Raw genomic sequence first — 18,262 nt, forward strand, 5'->3', positions numbered from 1 at the left:
ATGGAAAGCTTTTTGATAGACGCAACAAACGTTGCATATTTATTTGCTCAAATTAAGAAGCCGGGTGGCATAGAGTTTCTAGATTTCAAAATTTACAACATGGAAAATATGATACAAAAATCGAAAAAAATATATATGTTTATTTTAATAATAATTTAAGCTTATTATTGTCGTACTTTATCTATGGCAAAGCGTGTTGAAAGATAGCGCGCATTTAGCGAAGCACAACTTTCTGTTTAACTGGATGTATGTGTGTGTGTGTGTGTCTGTGTGATTGTGTGTCTGTGTGTTTGTTAGGGAATACGGCAAAGGCATCTGTGTGTACTTTTTGATGAACAACAACACAGTCGAGTTTCAGCGACGCGTTGGCCAAGTTGTTTTGCTGCTCTGAAGAGTCACAGCAGCCAAAGCAGCTAAACACAGATATAGCTATATATATACGCATATATACTTGTATTTACTTATATGTTCGCTGTTAAATTGTTGAAACCGTTTATCAGAGTGCGCTGGACTAATACAATTAATTATTAACGAACGCACACAAATAAGGAAATTGCTTTTTGAGCTCAACTCAAACGTTTCAAACGGCATGCCGCGTTCCTACGAGCGCCGTTAGAGCATATTGCGCATACGACACGTCGAGCGCAGGAATAAGCAAACATATTGTTGCGAAAAAATTTGCGTGCAGCTATTCAAAAGCCATAAATTATTTTCGTACACATTGCTTAGCATTGTATCCGACCGTCTCTAACTGTGTTCGAGTGAGTAAAAGCGTGCGTGTGTGTGTGTGCGTTTGACACATTGTAAATAAACGCAAATAACGGGTAAGTGCCACAAAACAAACTTTGGACAGGTTTTATGCAAGTATTTGTAGGCCCCAAATTGAGTTCTCAATTTAATGAAACTCACAAAAAAACTGAAAAGTTTTCAAAGTTTCAAATACGATTTTCTTTTCCATACGCATAAATCTGTTGAAGATCTGCTTTTGATGGAGTGTCTATATGCTTTAATGATTTCATATTTTTAATGTATTCATAATGTTTTTTATCTTTGATTGGCTGGGGCTATTGAGTGTTGGATAAGTTTATAGTTAAGCAGTTTGACTAAAAACCAAGTATACGAAAATGTATATCTAGACATTTCTTAATATAATATAAATTAGTTTTATATTGTAATCTATCGTATATCTCTATCGATTGGATCGCATCCAAAATACGAATTGCAAGGGAAATAATTTTTTTTTTAATTCAGTTTGCTTAGCTTTAATAAATTAAAATTTGTAAAAGCAAAAACTTGAAAAACAAATCCACCACGGCTCAAATTTTTAACAAAAATAAATGTAATAATTATATATATTTACTTTCTATGCTTTAATTTAAAAATACATTTAACATTTTTTATCGTAATTAAAATATTAATTATATAAAAAACATAAAAATTAATATTTATTTATATAAAGAAACATAATATTTACTTTTCAACTACTGTCAGTATCAACATTTAACTTGAACCATTTAGGTTTTTACATTTTTTAACAAAAAGTAGATGCTTATTTTTCTATAAAAAAAAATTATATATTTTTTTAATATATATAACAAATATTAAAGCAATAATTAAATAAATGGAGTTCTCATTGCAAAGCCAGTTAATATTTGACTGATTCGAGTAGATTTGTCAAAGGCTCATCCTTATCGGCAAAAATAAATTTAAAATAAATTTTCAGTTACTCTTGTAACATGATATATATAAATACATTTGTAGTGTATTCAAAAAACAAAAAAACAAAAAAACAAAACAAAAAACAAAAAAAAACAAACAAATGCATTGACTCATATCAATTAATTCGCCGACATATACAATAGATTTCGAGTAGAGTGTATAAAAATTTAATTCCAATTACTAGAAATAGCTATTGATTCTCTCGCTCTCTCTCTCTCTCACTGTGTCTCTTTGTGTCTCTAATCAATGTAAATTGCACCTTTGGCTACATTTGTGCTGCCAAAAACGAAAAAGCTAGGAATTAATTGAATATTTATCAGCTGATTACAGATTCTGGTGTTCATGTAACACGTATACGCCGCGTGGACGCCAGACCCAAAGCAAATGCATAAATCCCACGGCAAACACAACAAGCTAACAAGAACTTTTTACATTTACATTTAATTTGATCAAATGGGAGTGGTAGGCAAGGGCGTGGGCGTGGCAGATGGGATTTATGCTCATATTGTTTTATAATTCCACGCAATATTGAGGCTTCTGACATATTGAAGTGGAAACATGTCTTCAATCAAGCTTTAAGCCTCGTTGCATGTGTGCGTGTGTGTGTGCGTGTGTGTGTGTGTTTACTTTTTGCTGAGATTTCTGTGTAAACTGTAACCTGGCCTTAGGTTGTTTAAGCCAGCCGAGCGCTCAGTGGGCCAACTCTATTTACCTTGGCCGAGCCACTCAAACACGGATGCCATGTCCTTGAAACACTCGACCCCGACCTTCCGCCAGTTGCAAACGGAAACAAACAGAAGCTGAATGAGCCAGCCACTCTTAGTTGGCCAACAACATATTGCGTTGCACACGCCGAACTTAAAATTGAAATGAAGAAGAGGAAGAGGAAGAGGCATGATAGAAAGAAACTTGCATGCATAATAATCAAGTCGACGGGGAGACCATGAATATTTATCACATGTCCGGGATTAATGCATTTTTAATGCATAAGCGGCATGCCACAAGCCGCATTAGCCACCAAAGGACATTCATTCACCCGGGGCGTGGCGCCAATAAACAAGCCAAGCGGAGGCGGTACAGTTGGAGGGGGCTGGACAGTGGAGGGTGGGGGGCCGGCTAGCAGCCTGCGCCAAAGGCAAAAGGCACAAGCAAACTGCAAAGACAGCTTTTCAATATTTGTGAACATGCTGAGTTATTGACGGGGCGGGTCACAAGCTCCCTCACACACAAACATACATACACACACACACATACACGCTCAAAGGTTTTCTCTGTATTTGTATGTGTATTAATAGCCCACTTATTATTTGCCTTGTTGCTTTATGCACGGCGAGTGCCGCGTGTGCAAACAACAAGTGTCCTGGGCACATTGCGCTTTAATGATCATATTTCGTCTGCCCTCAAAGAGGGTATTTAACTACAGTCGACCGTTATGTTGGAGATGAAATATATGTGGGTATTATGTATGTGTATATTATGGATCATAGACTTGTTTGCGGTACAGAATTTCGTATTAAATATGCCAGATAGTTTATGTTTTCAAAATTGTAAAACTGCCTTAAGTACATACATATATGCACATACATATTTGATCCATATTTAACAAACTCCTGCTCAAGCTATGTAAATGTATTCAAAATTCGTTATACGCAGTGTATAGTCTGCATATTTATAGCATAAAATAATCTAAAACAGTCATCCAGAAGCTCTGTCCCCCCTTGTCATTATTTAGGTAATCAACATTAGATCATTAGATTAGAACAAGCTATGGGTCAATATTCCAAAATATAATTAGATATTTTTTATATTTAGACACTTTAAAATATTGACCTATAGCTCAATTAAGACTAACTTATTCATTTATTTATTCAATTTTTTATTTATTTATTCTTTTTTTATTTTTTGGGAAGTACCAGAGCATAGTTTTTAATTAAGACTAATGAAACAGTTTTGTTATGGTCTTATATCTTATTTTGCATTAACAGATATATTCTTATTTATTCACGTTTATCTTCTCTTTAAATATGCTCTTACCTTGTTTCTCCTCATCATTTTATTTTATTTTCTTTCCATTCGTCTTCTTTTGTGCTCATCTCTTCTCAACTCGTATCGATGCCTTACAGCTCCTTGTAGGTCATCTGTATGTCCTTTCTTATATATCGTGTCAGTCATTTTACCTTTAAGTTTTTCTCTCGTATTCCTCATATTTTTTCAGTTCTTTGAATCGAACATTCGATGCTCTCCTCTTTTCACGTCAGATTTCGTATCTCTCTTCCCTTCTAGAATTTTGAACTCTTCTCATGTCTCTGAATCGCTTTAGCTTTATTTCCTTTCTTCCACATCATCTCTACAAGTCCTATCTCAACTCTCTCCACCTTCTTTGCGTCTTCTTCGTTTCAGCTTATGTAGCTTATCTTAGATTAACCTGCTTGTATTCTATAGCCAATATATCATTTATTCATATAAGAGTATTCAATATATAGTAAGCCTGCTTTCGCTCTCACTATCTACCTCTCCCTCTCTCTCACTCACTCCCTTTCAGTCCTTCTGTCTGTGTTTTCTCGTCTCTGTTTATTGCCATGCTACGCATTTAACTTTGTCGGCCTTATTAATAAACCTCTGTTTATCTTGCTTTTGACAACTGTTTGTTGTTTTTGGCTTTGTTGTTTTATTTTCGTTTTGCTTGTTGCTGCATCGGGCTCCGTTGTTAAATGCCCTGTGGTATATTGGCATATGGTAGCTGGCTTTTAATAGGCACTCATATTTCCATTGCCATATTTTCCCGGAATCACTTCTGTCTAGCCATTTAGCCTTTGAGTCTCTTTGACCAAAGTCCAAAGTTGTTTCTGATAGCAGGAAATCAATATGTAAAAAAAGAAAAAAAAACTTTTATTTTTTTATAAATATTCTAGGAAATCAAATGATCTGAACAACTGCAGAATAAGCAAAAAGTTCACAGCTTAGGAAAAACTTTGAGCAAAACTTTTCTTCTATGGAGAAAATTCATTCAGACTCTCTCTCTCTCTCTCTCTCTCTCTCTCTCTCTCGCTCTCCCTGTGTGTGTGGGATGAACGAATCTACTTTGATTATTTGCGAAACTAATTTAGATTATGTTTGTGCTTCAACGCATCACGAATACCAATAAAAAGAGAGCGAGAGATAGATAGAGAAACTTCATTAATAATACATAATAAACGATACATGATATTAAGTGTGTCAACGTGTTGATTACTGTTTGCTAAATCATGTAGAATTTGTGGTAAATACTCTTAGGGGGCGATAGTTGAGTATGACAATATTATTATGAAATTAATTGAATAATTCAAGTAGAATAAGAGAGTACTACACATATTCTTGCAGTATTTATGAAATTTGTAGGACATGACCTCCTGGAGTCAATCTATATTTTGAAGATTTTTAATTTTATTAATAAATTTAAAAAAAAATATATATATATATATAGTTATTTTTATTAAGTTGAATATAAACTATGTTCCCATTAAAACTTTTGTATATTTATTTTCTTAACTTTATTTAATTATTATGAAATTCAAGATAAATTATTTTTAACTATATTTTATTTTAAAATATTTTCATTTTTATATTTTTATAAAACTTATTTTTAATATTTTATTTTATTTTTTAGTAAAAAATTTGTATTTCAAATATTTAGTATTTAAGTGAAGGATGAGCAGCGCATATAGAATATAATCGAAAATACATATACCCACACAAATTTATTTTGCCTTTCTGCTACATTTTTGTGCATTATATTAGATAATATCACAATGTATTCCAGAAATATGCAAGTCTTTAAGATCAGCTCAGCTGTCTATCAGCGTCTTAAACTTCTTATTTCATCTTCCCGCCACTAAGCTGCTTTGCCTTTTAGCATATCCGTTTCACATTTCATGTCTAATTCTATTATTAATTTGACAAAATAAGAAATTAGATTCAAATTAAAATGAAATTAATTGCAAATCGCATGAGCTGTCATTAATAATTAGCGAACATTTCCTCGGAATTTATCAATTATACAAACAAAAACAAGCCTGCTTTAGCTATTTATGACGCTCCAGGCGAAGAGTCCTTAGGATGGACTGGCTATAAATATTCGGAGGCTGTTAATTGCGGATTCTATGGATGGGCAGACAAAGAATGTTGTTGTCGATGTTATTTGCTGTTTGCAAGGACAACATAATGGCATAGGGACAAAGTCAATGCCAATGGCGGCAATAATCAACTGGCAGGAGCTGCAGCGGCAGCTAAATGAACAACAGGCAACATTGTCAGCAATACTTGAGGGAAATAGCAGAGAATGTGAGAGAGAGGAAGGGGGAGGCAGTGGTTTGGAGAGGGTCCGAGCTCGATAATGATGTTATTGATGCTTCGTGGTATGCTATAGAGCTATGAGTATATCATTATATGGGCATTACAAATTGCTGATGGCTGATTGGCACAAGACTGTGCTTGGCCTGGGTATGTGTGTGTGTGCGTGCTTGCGCTTTTAAGTAGCATTCATCACGTTTGCTTGCCAAGCTACTCGGGCGTATACTTAACGTGTGTGCCTAGCCTTAAGCTGTGCGCATGTGAAGGATTAAATTTTGTGGCGCTTTTCACAGTTTCGCACCTATGCGAGCATCGCAAATTGGCAGCCCCCATCTATGTGTGGGTGTGTGCGTTTGCCACTCTGAAGCGAAAATAAAAACCCGAGCTGCTGTTGAGGTTGTCGTTGAGTTGGCTGCTGTTACTGCTGCTCGTTTTTAGCCTGGAGCTCGGTCCACAGGACACGTTCAACGGTAATCAAATTATGACAATGCGTTCGAGCAAACAAACTGGAAACTTTGGCTGGCGAGTTCCCAGCGACGACGTCTATGCACCATAAACTTGCCATAATAATGCAAATTGAAATAAAACTGTGCAAACTTTTAACTATAGTTAACAAATTTTGATCAGATTTGATGGCACAGGTCGCTAAAATTTGGAAGCTCTGATAACGATAGCAAATAGAATGATAAAAGTTGCCAATACCTATATATATAGAAAATATATAAAATAAAGGAGAGAACCTGGAGACTTTACATACTATCGATTATATCCTTTAAAGACCTATATATTTTATTCACAATTTTTGTCAATTGCTCTAAGGTGAAACAGAAGAACGCTCAGCTGATATAAATACATAAAGAAAACATAGAAAGAGAATATATATTTAATCATTGATATATTATTTAAATATATATACATTATACATGTTTATCCATATTTTATAATAATAATAATTTTAGCTGTAAGCATTCAGGTATAAATTTAAATTTAATATCCATTTACATTTGACTGCCGTCATTTGGGAAGCATCAAGGCTGAAAAAGAATATTAAAATTTTGTTTGACATCTGAAACTGAGCTGCAAATAAGTTAAATTGATTTCGTTAGAAGTTCATGCCAAACTCTCGCTGGCTAGTTTAGTTTGGCAATCGCGTTAGCTACATTCGAGAACTCACAGACTAAATTTTTCTCATAATTTTGTAAAAGCATTTTTAAACTAACTTTTAATACTATAAAGAGAAAATTACTCAATAAATTTATTTTAAAATTTTATTATTATAAAAAATTACAAATATATCTTTTAAATTTAATATTATTAAATGAACATTAAAACTCAATTTAATATTTAATAATATATCTGAATCATTTATTATTATTATTATTATTGTTATTATTTTATTATGAATATTACTATTTTTTATTTATTTTTATTTTTTTTATGTTCTTGTCGAACTCAAATGTCCCTTCTCATAAGTACAGGGTATTGGCGCCAGTCTTGATAACAGTCTTCCAGCTGTTTCTCGCACATTTCAGCGTCCACATCAGGCAGCGATGGGCGTCAACGGTGAAGTGGGCGTGGTCATTGTGGTTGTGGGCGCTGCTTTTGTGTGACAAACACTTCATTAGACTAATGAACATAATTTACCGTAATTGTGTTAGCCGCTGGGAGCAACAGTTTTTTTTACTCCCGTTTCAGAATATATGATATATACACATATAATTATAATTTATCAGTTTTTTTTTAATTATATGATATATATATAACAAAAAAGTTGTGCGTTGTTGAAATTGTGAGAGTGCTTTATGAAATTATTAAAGGAACTGCGCGTGGCAGGGCTGATGTACCCAAGCCCCCTGCTTATCGATTAGATAAAGTTAATTTTAGTCATCCACTCCAATATATTCGAGAGCTACGCAGCTGGCGATTTATGGCTACCCTCGGCTTGGCCGGAAATAGTGCGCTGTTCTTATCAGAGACAAAAAAAAAGTATGCGATAAAAGTCCGAAAATTGTTTATAAAGCCAGCTGCTGCAGGCAGTCATCCAACTAGCCAGCCAGCCAGCCAGCCAGACAGACGCAGCGACAGCCCAGCCACAAGCCGCAAACCAAAAGCAAACAGCGCAAAAGCCGCTGGATATTGCAAATTTATGGCAACTGTCATAAATCGCATCGTCATATACATACACACATACACTCACATACATATACATACATACATTTAGTATAATCCCACATGTGACAAAGTCAGTGAAAAGGGCTCCCAAGCACATGACACAGGTTGCCACAGCAACTGCGCAACAATTTGCAGCAGCTGTGGCGGTGCCGTGGGGTTGACTTGACTTGACATCGATTTACAGCACCGTCTGTGAGCTGATCAATTTGACATGATTGGTTTAGACCAGATTTATTCACAATGTGTGTATGTGTGGGTGTGTGCGAGGGTTGCGCCAACTACTAGGCTAACAAATTATGGCCAAATGAGCTGGCGGTTAACTGGTTGATTGATTGATTGATTGCTTTTGGCATGATAAGTTTATTGATTATGGTTGGTGTGTAATTCATCTAGAGTGCTCATAATGCTGCCACCGGGATTAATTCACGTCAAGTTCACAGGCTGGACTTATCGATAAGCAGGTTATCGATAGCAAGAAGCAATTAAATTTTGATAATCAATATTCTGTTTTTAGACTTAATTATATAGATAAGGATAATGAACAATATAGATATTATCGACAAATTTTTAGATTTTATGGACAGGCTTTCGATACGTAGAAGACAAGATGAGATCTCTCATATTGTTATTGTTACAATATATATTATAATATTGATTAATATAGATTATAATATAGATTAATCGATAACAGATCCAGTGATACTATCGATTAATCCATATTATAATCTATATTAATCAACATTAAATCATAATCTCCATTATCAATATCGAAGGATAACTGGATAATTTCCTTCACATATAAAAAGCGATATTAAGTTTAGAATTGAAGATATAATAGCGCGAATATAGATGAATTTTCTAATGTAAAATGAGGAAAATATGGGTACGATATATGGAGATATGGCGAACCATATAATCAAGTCAAATCAAAAATACAATTTACAAACTTTTCATATGCTAATGCATTTACTTTTGCCTTACTGGCATCACATTGCATATATTTTCTGCTACTGTTATTTAATTTATTACTATTGGGGTCTCTGTTTGCTAAATTCTGAATGAAATATTCATCTTGGAGATATCATGAATCATTGAGTTCATCTCGTTCGTCCAACAAATGCTTATAAATCATGTAGGCCTTACAAAGAAATATACCAAGGGTTAACGTGGCTGGCTGGCCACACACCCACACACGCACACCTACACTCCCACTCATATACGTCTTTCAATTGCCGTCTCAAAGAAGCCCCACAAAAAGTTTTCATAAATAAATAATAAAGTTGAGAACAAATTGCATGAAACATATAAAGGAATACAACCAAAAAGAAGCGAAAGCAAAGGTGAAAGGTAGAAAATATTTTTTAAAATTGTGAAAGGTAACGGTACAAAGTGTTAATTAATTAACTGGCCGGGCTGAAATATGCGTATTTAAACAGTTGGCTTCGCTTGAATTCCAAGAGAACGAGAAACCTTAAAGTCGCCGACTGTTTGCACAGCTAATTGCAGCATCCACCTCGTCCGCACCTTGATTTCCTTTTGAGCACCTGGCTGCTGGCACCTATTGTGTTATACGTGTCCTTGCCAGTACAGCTGGCAGCACGTGTAGCTGCGGTCACAGTCAGGACTTTGGCTTTGGTCACAATGGCGCCTTAAGCAGTGTAATTAATAACAAAAGGGTGAGGAAGACAAGGGTGAGGCGGGAGGCTGAGACAGGGAAATGGGGGATTAATGAAATTCTGGCTTGGTGACCCTAATTTATTTATAAACTGCTTCATTCTGCGGCTTGACCAAATAATGCAGGCTTTACGACCATGTAGTTGTGGTGCCATTATCCGCCTTTAAGGGTTCAAAGGACAGCGGCTAATTGAGTCTTAACTTGTATGACACTGAGAGCAAGGAAATATCTATTGGGGTGAAGTCATTCGAGAGAGAAAGTAGAGAGAGAAAGACCGATAATGAGAGAGATATAGATATATAGATATTGAGATATATGCAACGATAATGAGAAAAAGATAAGGAGAGGGTTGGAGATGGAAAGTAAGGGAGACAGCGAGAGAGAAAAGGAGAAAAAGAGAGGGGGAACGACAGAGAGAGACAGAGACATCGACTGTCTCGCTCTAAAGATTGATTGGGAGGAAGAAGCAGAGCTATAGATTGTCTCGCTCTCTCTCTCTTTACAGATATATTGACAGAGCGAGAGAGAGACAGAAAGAGATATCGATTGTCTTTCTTTAGAAGTAGATTGAGAGATTGAGAGAGAGAGCGAGAGAGAGAGAAAGAGTGATAGAAAGGTGAAGAAAAGCAGACTGATAGGAAAAGAGATTGGGGAGAGATAAAAGGAAGAAAAGGAGAAGCACAGAAAGAGAAAGAGCGATACATCAACGGATATAAAAACGGAGAGAGAGGGTAACAGAGAAAGTGGGAGAGTGGAGAAGGAGACAGAGATATAGTGACGGAGAGAGAGAGATTGAGCAAGTGTATTTGACCTTCGATATAAACGATTCCCTAAGCATACACTATAAAAACGTAATTGATATTCTGCAAGTTTAGATTAACGATTTCCTTTTCATGGCTTTGTGTTACTCTCAGCGTAATGGATATTGTCATACGCGAGGAGGAGCTGTCGCTGACGCAGATTGGCATCTACGCCTCCGTTTCCTTTCTGGTGGTATCTGCTGTCGGCGCAGCCCTCTACACCACCTGCTCGCGACGCTATCGCCTGAACTGGTTCGAGCAAAATCTGCTCGAGTCGGCCAGCGAGAAGGATGAGGAGCAGCAGAGGTGAGTCCCGAGACTACTTACTCTTACATAAGTTCATTTCAAAGCTCATCATCTGATTTGCAGCCGAGAGGCGTTGGTGGCTGGCACCGTGGGCTACAACGTGGACAATTTGAACGAGTGTGTGGCACGAGGCAAATTGGCCTCAAGCAACGGGGGTAACATGAGTCCCACGTCGCTCAAGTCGGAAGATGCCGATCCGGCCTTTTGGGTGCCCGCCTCGGTGACTTCGTCAACGGCAGCCGTGCAGCAGCAGGTCTCCAATACCACCGAGGACTCGGCCCCGCCCACGCCCACCTCGCCCACTGGCAGCCTCAAATCGAACACCCTGTCCTACTGCTCGAGCACATCGGTGCCCATTGCTCGCTCCGACAAGCATGTCGTCCTGGCCATGCATCCCAGTCGCCCACGCGTCTCCTCCATGAACGCCAAACTGGATCATACCAAAATCGATATGACCCTGTACCGCAGCGTAAGCAAATGCAATCAGATTAAACAGGCTTTCCATTAGTAATTGTAATCTTCTTATCCACAGCAGCACGCCCAGCCAAAAACCGTTTGCCCCTCGGCCACCGGGAATGAGGTGCGAGGCAATTTACATGTCTGCCTCAGCTACGATCCGGTTGGGGGTTTGCTCAACGTGCGCCTGCTCGAGGCACAGAACTTACAGCCCCGACAATTCAGCGGAACGGCTGATCCCTATGCCAAGATACGTTTGCTTCCCGACAAGAAGAACTTCTGGCAAACGCGCATACATAAGAAGACATTGAATCCAGGTGGGAATATGATTCTCTATCCTATATCCTATATCCTATATCCTATATCCTATATCCTATATCCTATATCCTATATCCTATATCCTATATCCTATATCCTATATCCTATATCCTATATCCTATATCCTATATCCTATATCCTATATCCTATATCCTATATCCTATATCCTATATCCTATATCCTATATCCTATATCCTATATCCTATATCCTATATCCTATATCCTATATCCTATATCCTATATCCTATATCCTATATCCTATATCCTATATCCGATATCCCATATCCTATATCCTATATCCTATATCCTATATCCTATATCCTATATCCTATATCCTATATCCTATATCCTATATCCTATATCCTATATCCTATATCCTATATCCTATATCCTATATCCTATATCCTATATCCTATATCCTATATCCTATATCCTATATCCTATATCCTATATCCTATATCCTATATCCTATATCCTATATCCTATATCCTATATCCTATATCCTATATCCTATATCCTATATCCTATATCCTATATCCTATATCCTATATCCTATATCCTATATCCTATATCCTATATCCTATATCCTATATCCTATATCCTATATCCTATATCCTATATCCTATATCCGATATCCCATATCCTATATCCTATATCCTATATCCTATATCCTATATCCTATATCCTATATCATATATCCTATATCCTATATCCTATATCCTATATCCTATATCCTATATCCTATATCCTATATCCTATATCCTATATCCTATATCCTATATCCTATATCCTATATCCTATATCCGATATCCTATATTCTATATCCTATATCTTATATCCCATATATAATATATCTCTATGTCTATCTCAAACAGTTTTTGATGAGAACTTCGTCTTTGAAGTATCCGCCGGGGTCATTGACAAGCGCACAGTGGAGATCTTGTTATACGATTTCGATGCGTATTCCCGTCATGTTTGCATTGGTGGCACTAAATTGCATTTGGCCCAATTGGATCTGAGCGAACAACTGAAATTGTGGACGCCGCTAACCTCGGCCTCGGCACAAGATATGAAAATGGATCTGGGCGATATAATGGTGTCGCTCGCCTATTTACCATCCGCCGAGCGCTTGATGGTAGTGTTGATCAAGGCTAGAAACTTACGCATTGTGGACGATGCACGAAACTCTTCGGATCCGTATGTAAAGGTCTCTCTCCTGGGTCCCGGTGGCAAGAAGTTGAAAAAACGCAAGACAGGAGTGCAGCGCAATACCGTTAATCCGGTATATAATGAAGCTTTGGCCTTCGATGTGGGCAAGGAGACGCTCAAGAATTGTGTCCTCGAGTTCAATGTGGTGCACGACGGCTTGCTGGGTGAGTGGATGCCAAGTGGATGCTAATATAATAGTCAACTAAAGCAGCTTTTGCTCACAGGCTCGAGCGAAATATTGGGTCGTGCTTTGATTGGCAACTCCCCTGAGGTGCAGCACGAAGAGAAGATATTCTTCGAGGAAATGTTTCGGGCCAAGAACGCAACAGCTCAGTGGGTGCCGCTGCAGGAACCAACCGCAAACAACTTGGGTGCCACAGCCAAGGCAACAACCAAAAATTAGTGCCCACACAGCGCGAGCTTTCGCTGTTAACAGAAATCTGTTAAAGGAACAGAAGGAACTTCATCTGCAGGGAATTCAAAGTGGCTAAGAAATTCTAGGGGAATTTGCAGGGATACATTTAAGACAGACGCAGAGCGGGATTGCAAAAAAAAAAAAAATAAATAAATAAATAAATAAATTCACAAAATATATAAATATATAAAATGTATAAGAAACAACATATATATTTATTGATGTGTATATTATAATAAGATCTCTACATGACGAACTGTAATAACAAAAATGTAAGCTATATTATGGAGCTTGAGCTCTACTTTCTTATTTTTATTAATTCCCAAGCTTTTTTTCTTTTTTTTTTTAGCCACTTTAATTGCCTTTAATTTTTTAGTTTCCTTTCACAAATATATAGCTAATAGTGAATAGTGACAAAGAAAAAAAAAAAATAATAATAATTTAAAACTTAATTTTATTATTTTTGCCATATATTAATCTAGTACACTTTAAATGTAGTTTATATTTATAAACTTTTGTATAAAGAATTGTTGAAATTCATTATACAAAAAATGTAGTAACCATTATTTTTAAAATATTTGCTTCGTTAGGTGAAATAAAAAATTTGTTTAATTTAAATAAATTTTATTTAAAAAAAATTTTTTTTACTGTTTGCCTAAAAATATTAAACATTTTTTAAGTATATAAGATTTGTTTCATACATATAAAATAACGCTAAACTGATAAATAATATAAAAAAATATATACATTTATAACTATATATAGAGATTATACTATATGAATATTCATGAAAGAGATCCTTCTGTATTAACATAGTAGCAAATCGCAAACAACTGTATGTGCATTCCATGATATCAATTACTATTTTATTAAAAAACAATAAACGCATATATTCTATATATTCATACATAAATTGAAAAATACTTATATGTGCTACGTATATGTCAAGAAGTACCTAAGATGAAACTAAAGTTATATATACATATATCTATACTATATATAACATGAATATGATGAGGGCTATGAAGGATATAAATACTATTTAAGTATATTATCTCTACTTGAATTTACTATATATAATAAATATCAGATATACATAAATACTTAAACAGTTAATCGAAATCTATTGTAGAACAGCTTTTCAATATTCCTAAACCTTTTAAATGAAGAGGGTTTCAGTAAAAAAAGGGCACAAAGAAAACAAAAGAGATGAGAAAAATAATAATTTTAATTTTTGCTGAAATATCAAATGAAATATTCATGTAACTAGAAAATTAAATGTAGCGAATTTGTTATAGAGCATACCAATCTATATATACCAATCTATATATACAGTTAATTACGCACTATATAACCAAAAGAAGCAGGCAATCTTAAAATAGCAAACAATTATATAACAGTTCTCTACAATAATTAAATAAAGTTAATACATATACGTATACGCACACATTTATGTGTATATATATATGTGTATAATAGCATCCCTTTGTTTTCTGATTTAGCTTTAAAAGTTTGTGAGGGTCCAAAAGATTTTTATCATACACAATGGCCTTCTCATAACTTTAATATATTTTTTAATGTAATAGACTTTATTCCATTTTTTCTTATTTATTAATTTTATGTTTATAAAAATTTTTTAATTAAACTTTTATTACCAACCATTTGTTTATTTTATTTTATTTTATTTATTTAGTTATTCATTATTATTATTATTATTTTTTTTTTTAATATTAATTTTTTAATTTCTATCTTATTTCTATATTATCTAGATAATGTTTTTTTATTTTTTCAAAACAAATCGAAAAAAAATTTTCAAACATTTCTTCGCTCTAGATTTTATATAATTTATGTATAATATATATACTTTTTAGGGCATTTCATGTGAAATCTCTATAAATCTGTATAATGCAGTCACTGCATTCATGTCAGTTTTATATATAGTTCACAAATTCTGTGGCTCGTCTTTAATGTGGCATAGAGTCGCCTATTAAAAACTTGCCAACCGATGTGGCCGATGGACTAAAAGGGAATGCAGTCAAAGTCTGGTCGTTGCGTCCTTTTTTGGCTTGACTTATTTGGCAAATACTTTGCAACTTGTTGACCAAAACTTGGCGTAAAAAGTTTCCAATTTTCTGTGTGTCTAAGTGTGTGTGTGAAAGCATTTAACTAATTTTGTAACATTGACTGATGCATCCATCCAAGGAACGCTTCTAGATTGGCCGTTAAATCAGCCAAGCCAAACCGAATTGTTGACCGTGGCCAACTCGAGGATAGAAAGAAGTTCAAGTCCTTTGGTGTCTCTCTCAGTTAAACGTAAATTTCCTTTCAATCAAAATGTGCTTTCATTCAATTTGGCTGCTGTCTGCTAAAATAGAGTGAAAGCCGGCCAAGAGCAGGGAGTAAAAATAAGGAAATAAAAGGAAAAAAGGCCAAAGGCAGCATCAACTTTGAACTATTGCCAATCCTTGATGGCGCCAAAATGTAGACAACGGGCGTAGCGTCTTATCGGCAAAAAGAGACTCTCTGATAGATTGTCAGCTAAGCACTTATACAGATATATATATATAAGGTGTATGTGTATGTGTGTGTGACTGTTTACATTGTGTATCTGCATTGGGCCCTGGTTGGCTATGAAATGTCAACATCGAAGATAGCTCGAACGACACCGCAATTTAGGGAAATTGTTTGACCAAATATTTGCGTGCCTCTTGCCAAAAAGCCAGCTAGTTGGCTTAAAGTAATGTTTGGGGCTTGTTGGTAATATGAATGAAATATAATGGTGAAGAATTCCGGTTTGTAATGGACATACACATATCCAAACTAATTTTGTTAACTACTTAATAATGTGAGTTGACTAAAACAGTAAGCCTATTGTAATGTTTAATGTGCCATAACCGTTTCACAATTGTTTTGTAACAACTAAAATATATATTTTTACAAATTATACGACTTTATTGGCTTAAACCCGCTTCAAAATGATTTTCATTTATAAAATTTTTGTATATCGATTTTTATGCATAACTTTTTCACATCCGGTTAGTAGACACTGATAACCTGCCCAAACCCATTTGAATTTTATTTAAGCTGGTATATAGCCGTCGCAAAGTCAATTTATGCAGAGGCTGTGATGCAATAGGCTCAGCTACATTATTACCGATTCGATGCCGATTCAATGCTGAATAACCGGTTGGCAATTCCTGCACACTGCATCAGAATAAATCTTGGGATTTCTCTTAATTTATGTTATTAGGTAAATATTTTATTATTGCATATTAACCGATTAGTAACCGTTTCAGTAACCGCTTAAGATTACAAAACTCTTTTTCATATAAAGAAATATTGCAAATGGAAAAACTGAGCATTTATCATTTAAATATTTCTTGCGGGATATATAAAATATCCCTAATTTTAATAATTTATTAAACTATCAATTTAAACTATCAATTTCATAACCGTTTGACTTCCGACTGAGTTTTAAGCGAGTTGAGCCACATTGTTGTCAGAAAATCCAATTATTTATATCAGCGCGCAATGGAAATAAATACGTGACAGACCCAAAGTGAAGTTGTTGGCTCGTTGCAGTATGCTGGCTTATTGGATTTAGCCTTTAATCCCGAGACTGCGATTCTTATACGTATTTATTGGCCATTCAATATTTCAGCTATTGCTGATTCTCCTTTTCCTCCATTTCGACTATCAATTTTTCGCCACCAACAAAAAATACTTCGCTTCAAAGTCAGTGGCAATAAACTGCAAGCGACTAACGAGCAAATTCCATTTTTAATTTCGTCATGCCACTGTCTTTGTTTTTTCTTTTTTTCGCTTTTTTCATTGGCATTTTATCCAATTCTTCTATTGCGCTTTTCAAAGCTTGTCAGCGGAAAACGTAAACTAACGACATTTTCGTTTTCTTATTTACACAATCAATTTCGAGCTTTTTTGATGCGGCAAAAGGCGAACGGCAAATACGAAGAGCAACAACAGCAACATGAACAGCTACAACTACAACAACAACTACTTCTACTCCCCCTTTCGCTTCATAGTCTGTTGCATTTTTGTTGCGACTCGTATGCTACTCCCGTTGTTTCGTTAAGTTCGCTTTCGCATTTGGTGTTGGCATTTTGTGCCGCGAGGGAAATTGTCGTCAAAGTGAACAAAAAACACTAGAGAAAAAAAAACAAAACAAAACAAAATAAAAAAAATCTACTTGTTTGTTGTTTTAACAGTGTAGTAACAGCAGCAGCAGTAGCAGCCGCCCCCGCCACGCCCCGCTCTTCACGTGCACACATGTCGCTTATGGCTCTACATTGCAATCTGTGTGTACGTGTGTGCGTGTGTGTGTGTGAGTGAGTGCAGCTAGTAATAGTTCTAGTTTCAGTTTCTTGTTACATTTGCCTTCTTTTTTGTCCCCCAAATTCGCTCTGAGTCGCACGCTATTTCGTTCTCCCTTTCGCTTTCCCTCTCCCTATCCCTATCCCGCTCTAGCACTCTAGACTTTACGCTGCCAGCTTAGCTTCGCTGCTGCGTTCCTTTTGATGTTGACCGCAATCGCTGGCTGCGCTTGCTGTCTCGCTCACGCTCACTTACTTTCCTTGTTGCTGTTGTTTTTTTTTTTTTTTAGGTAGCCTTTATTGTTTATGCAACTGTCAGCAGTTTTCGTTGCCCATTTCTGAGAAAGTTTTCGCTCACAATTGGAGATTTAGTTGACTGCCTGTTTGTAGACGTGTGTGTGTGTGTTTGTTGTGCTTGCTTTGGCTTAGCTGCTTGTGTGTGTGGGTGTGTGTGTCAGCGCTCTTTTCTGTGTGTGTTGCTTCATATTTGTTGTCATTTCCAATTGTTTCTGCGACTTTTGACAGCTAGCAG

General features: G+C 35.7%; 1 protein-coding gene across 2 annotated transcripts; it reads left to right on the plus strand.

Annotated features, from left to right (window-relative positions):
* Positions 1-338: 338 nt before the first annotated feature.
* On the plus strand, positions 339-13,566 carry LOC6577507 (synaptotagmin-5). Of its 2 annotated transcripts, none has more exons than XM_002003436.4 (6): positions 339-824; positions 10,810-11,001; positions 11,065-11,470; positions 11,534-11,774; positions 12,651-13,148; positions 13,209-13,566. In XM_002003436.4, exons 2-6 carry the CDS (start codon positions 10,814-10,816, stop codon positions 13,385-13,387), a joined length of 1,512 nt encoding a protein of 503 aa, XP_002003472.1. In that variant the 5' UTR covers positions 339-824; positions 10,810-10,813; the 3' UTR covers positions 13,388-13,566. The 2 variants fall into 2 exon arrangements, with proteins under 2 accessions (XP_002003472.1, XP_015021191.1); XM_015165705.3 differs by having other exon boundaries at positions 11,537-11,774.
* Positions 13,567-18,262: the final 4,696 nt, after the last annotated feature.

Source organism: Drosophila mojavensis, unplaced genomic scaffold, assembly GCF_018153725.1.
Source record: "Drosophila mojavensis isolate 15081-1352.22 unplaced genomic scaffold, ASM1815372v1 contig_36, whole genome shotgun sequence".
Classification (NCBI taxonomy): Eukaryota; Metazoa; Arthropoda; class Insecta; order Diptera; family Drosophilidae; genus Drosophila; species Drosophila mojavensis.

Bases quoted from the DNA above. Each gene is read 5' to 3' on its own strand.
- LOC6577507 (XM_002003436.4), top strand. From the start codon at position 10,814: ATGGATATTGTCATACGCGAGGAGGAGCTGTCGCTGACGCAGATTGGC. The intron at 11,002-11,064 runs GTGAGTCCCGAG...TCTGATTTGCAG, and splicing joins AAGGATGAGGAGCAGCAGAG to CCGAGAGGCGTTGGTGGCTG. The intron at 11,775-12,650 runs GTGGGAATATGA...TATCTCAAACAG, and splicing joins TAAGAAGACATTGAATCCAG to TTTTTGATGAGAACTTCGTC.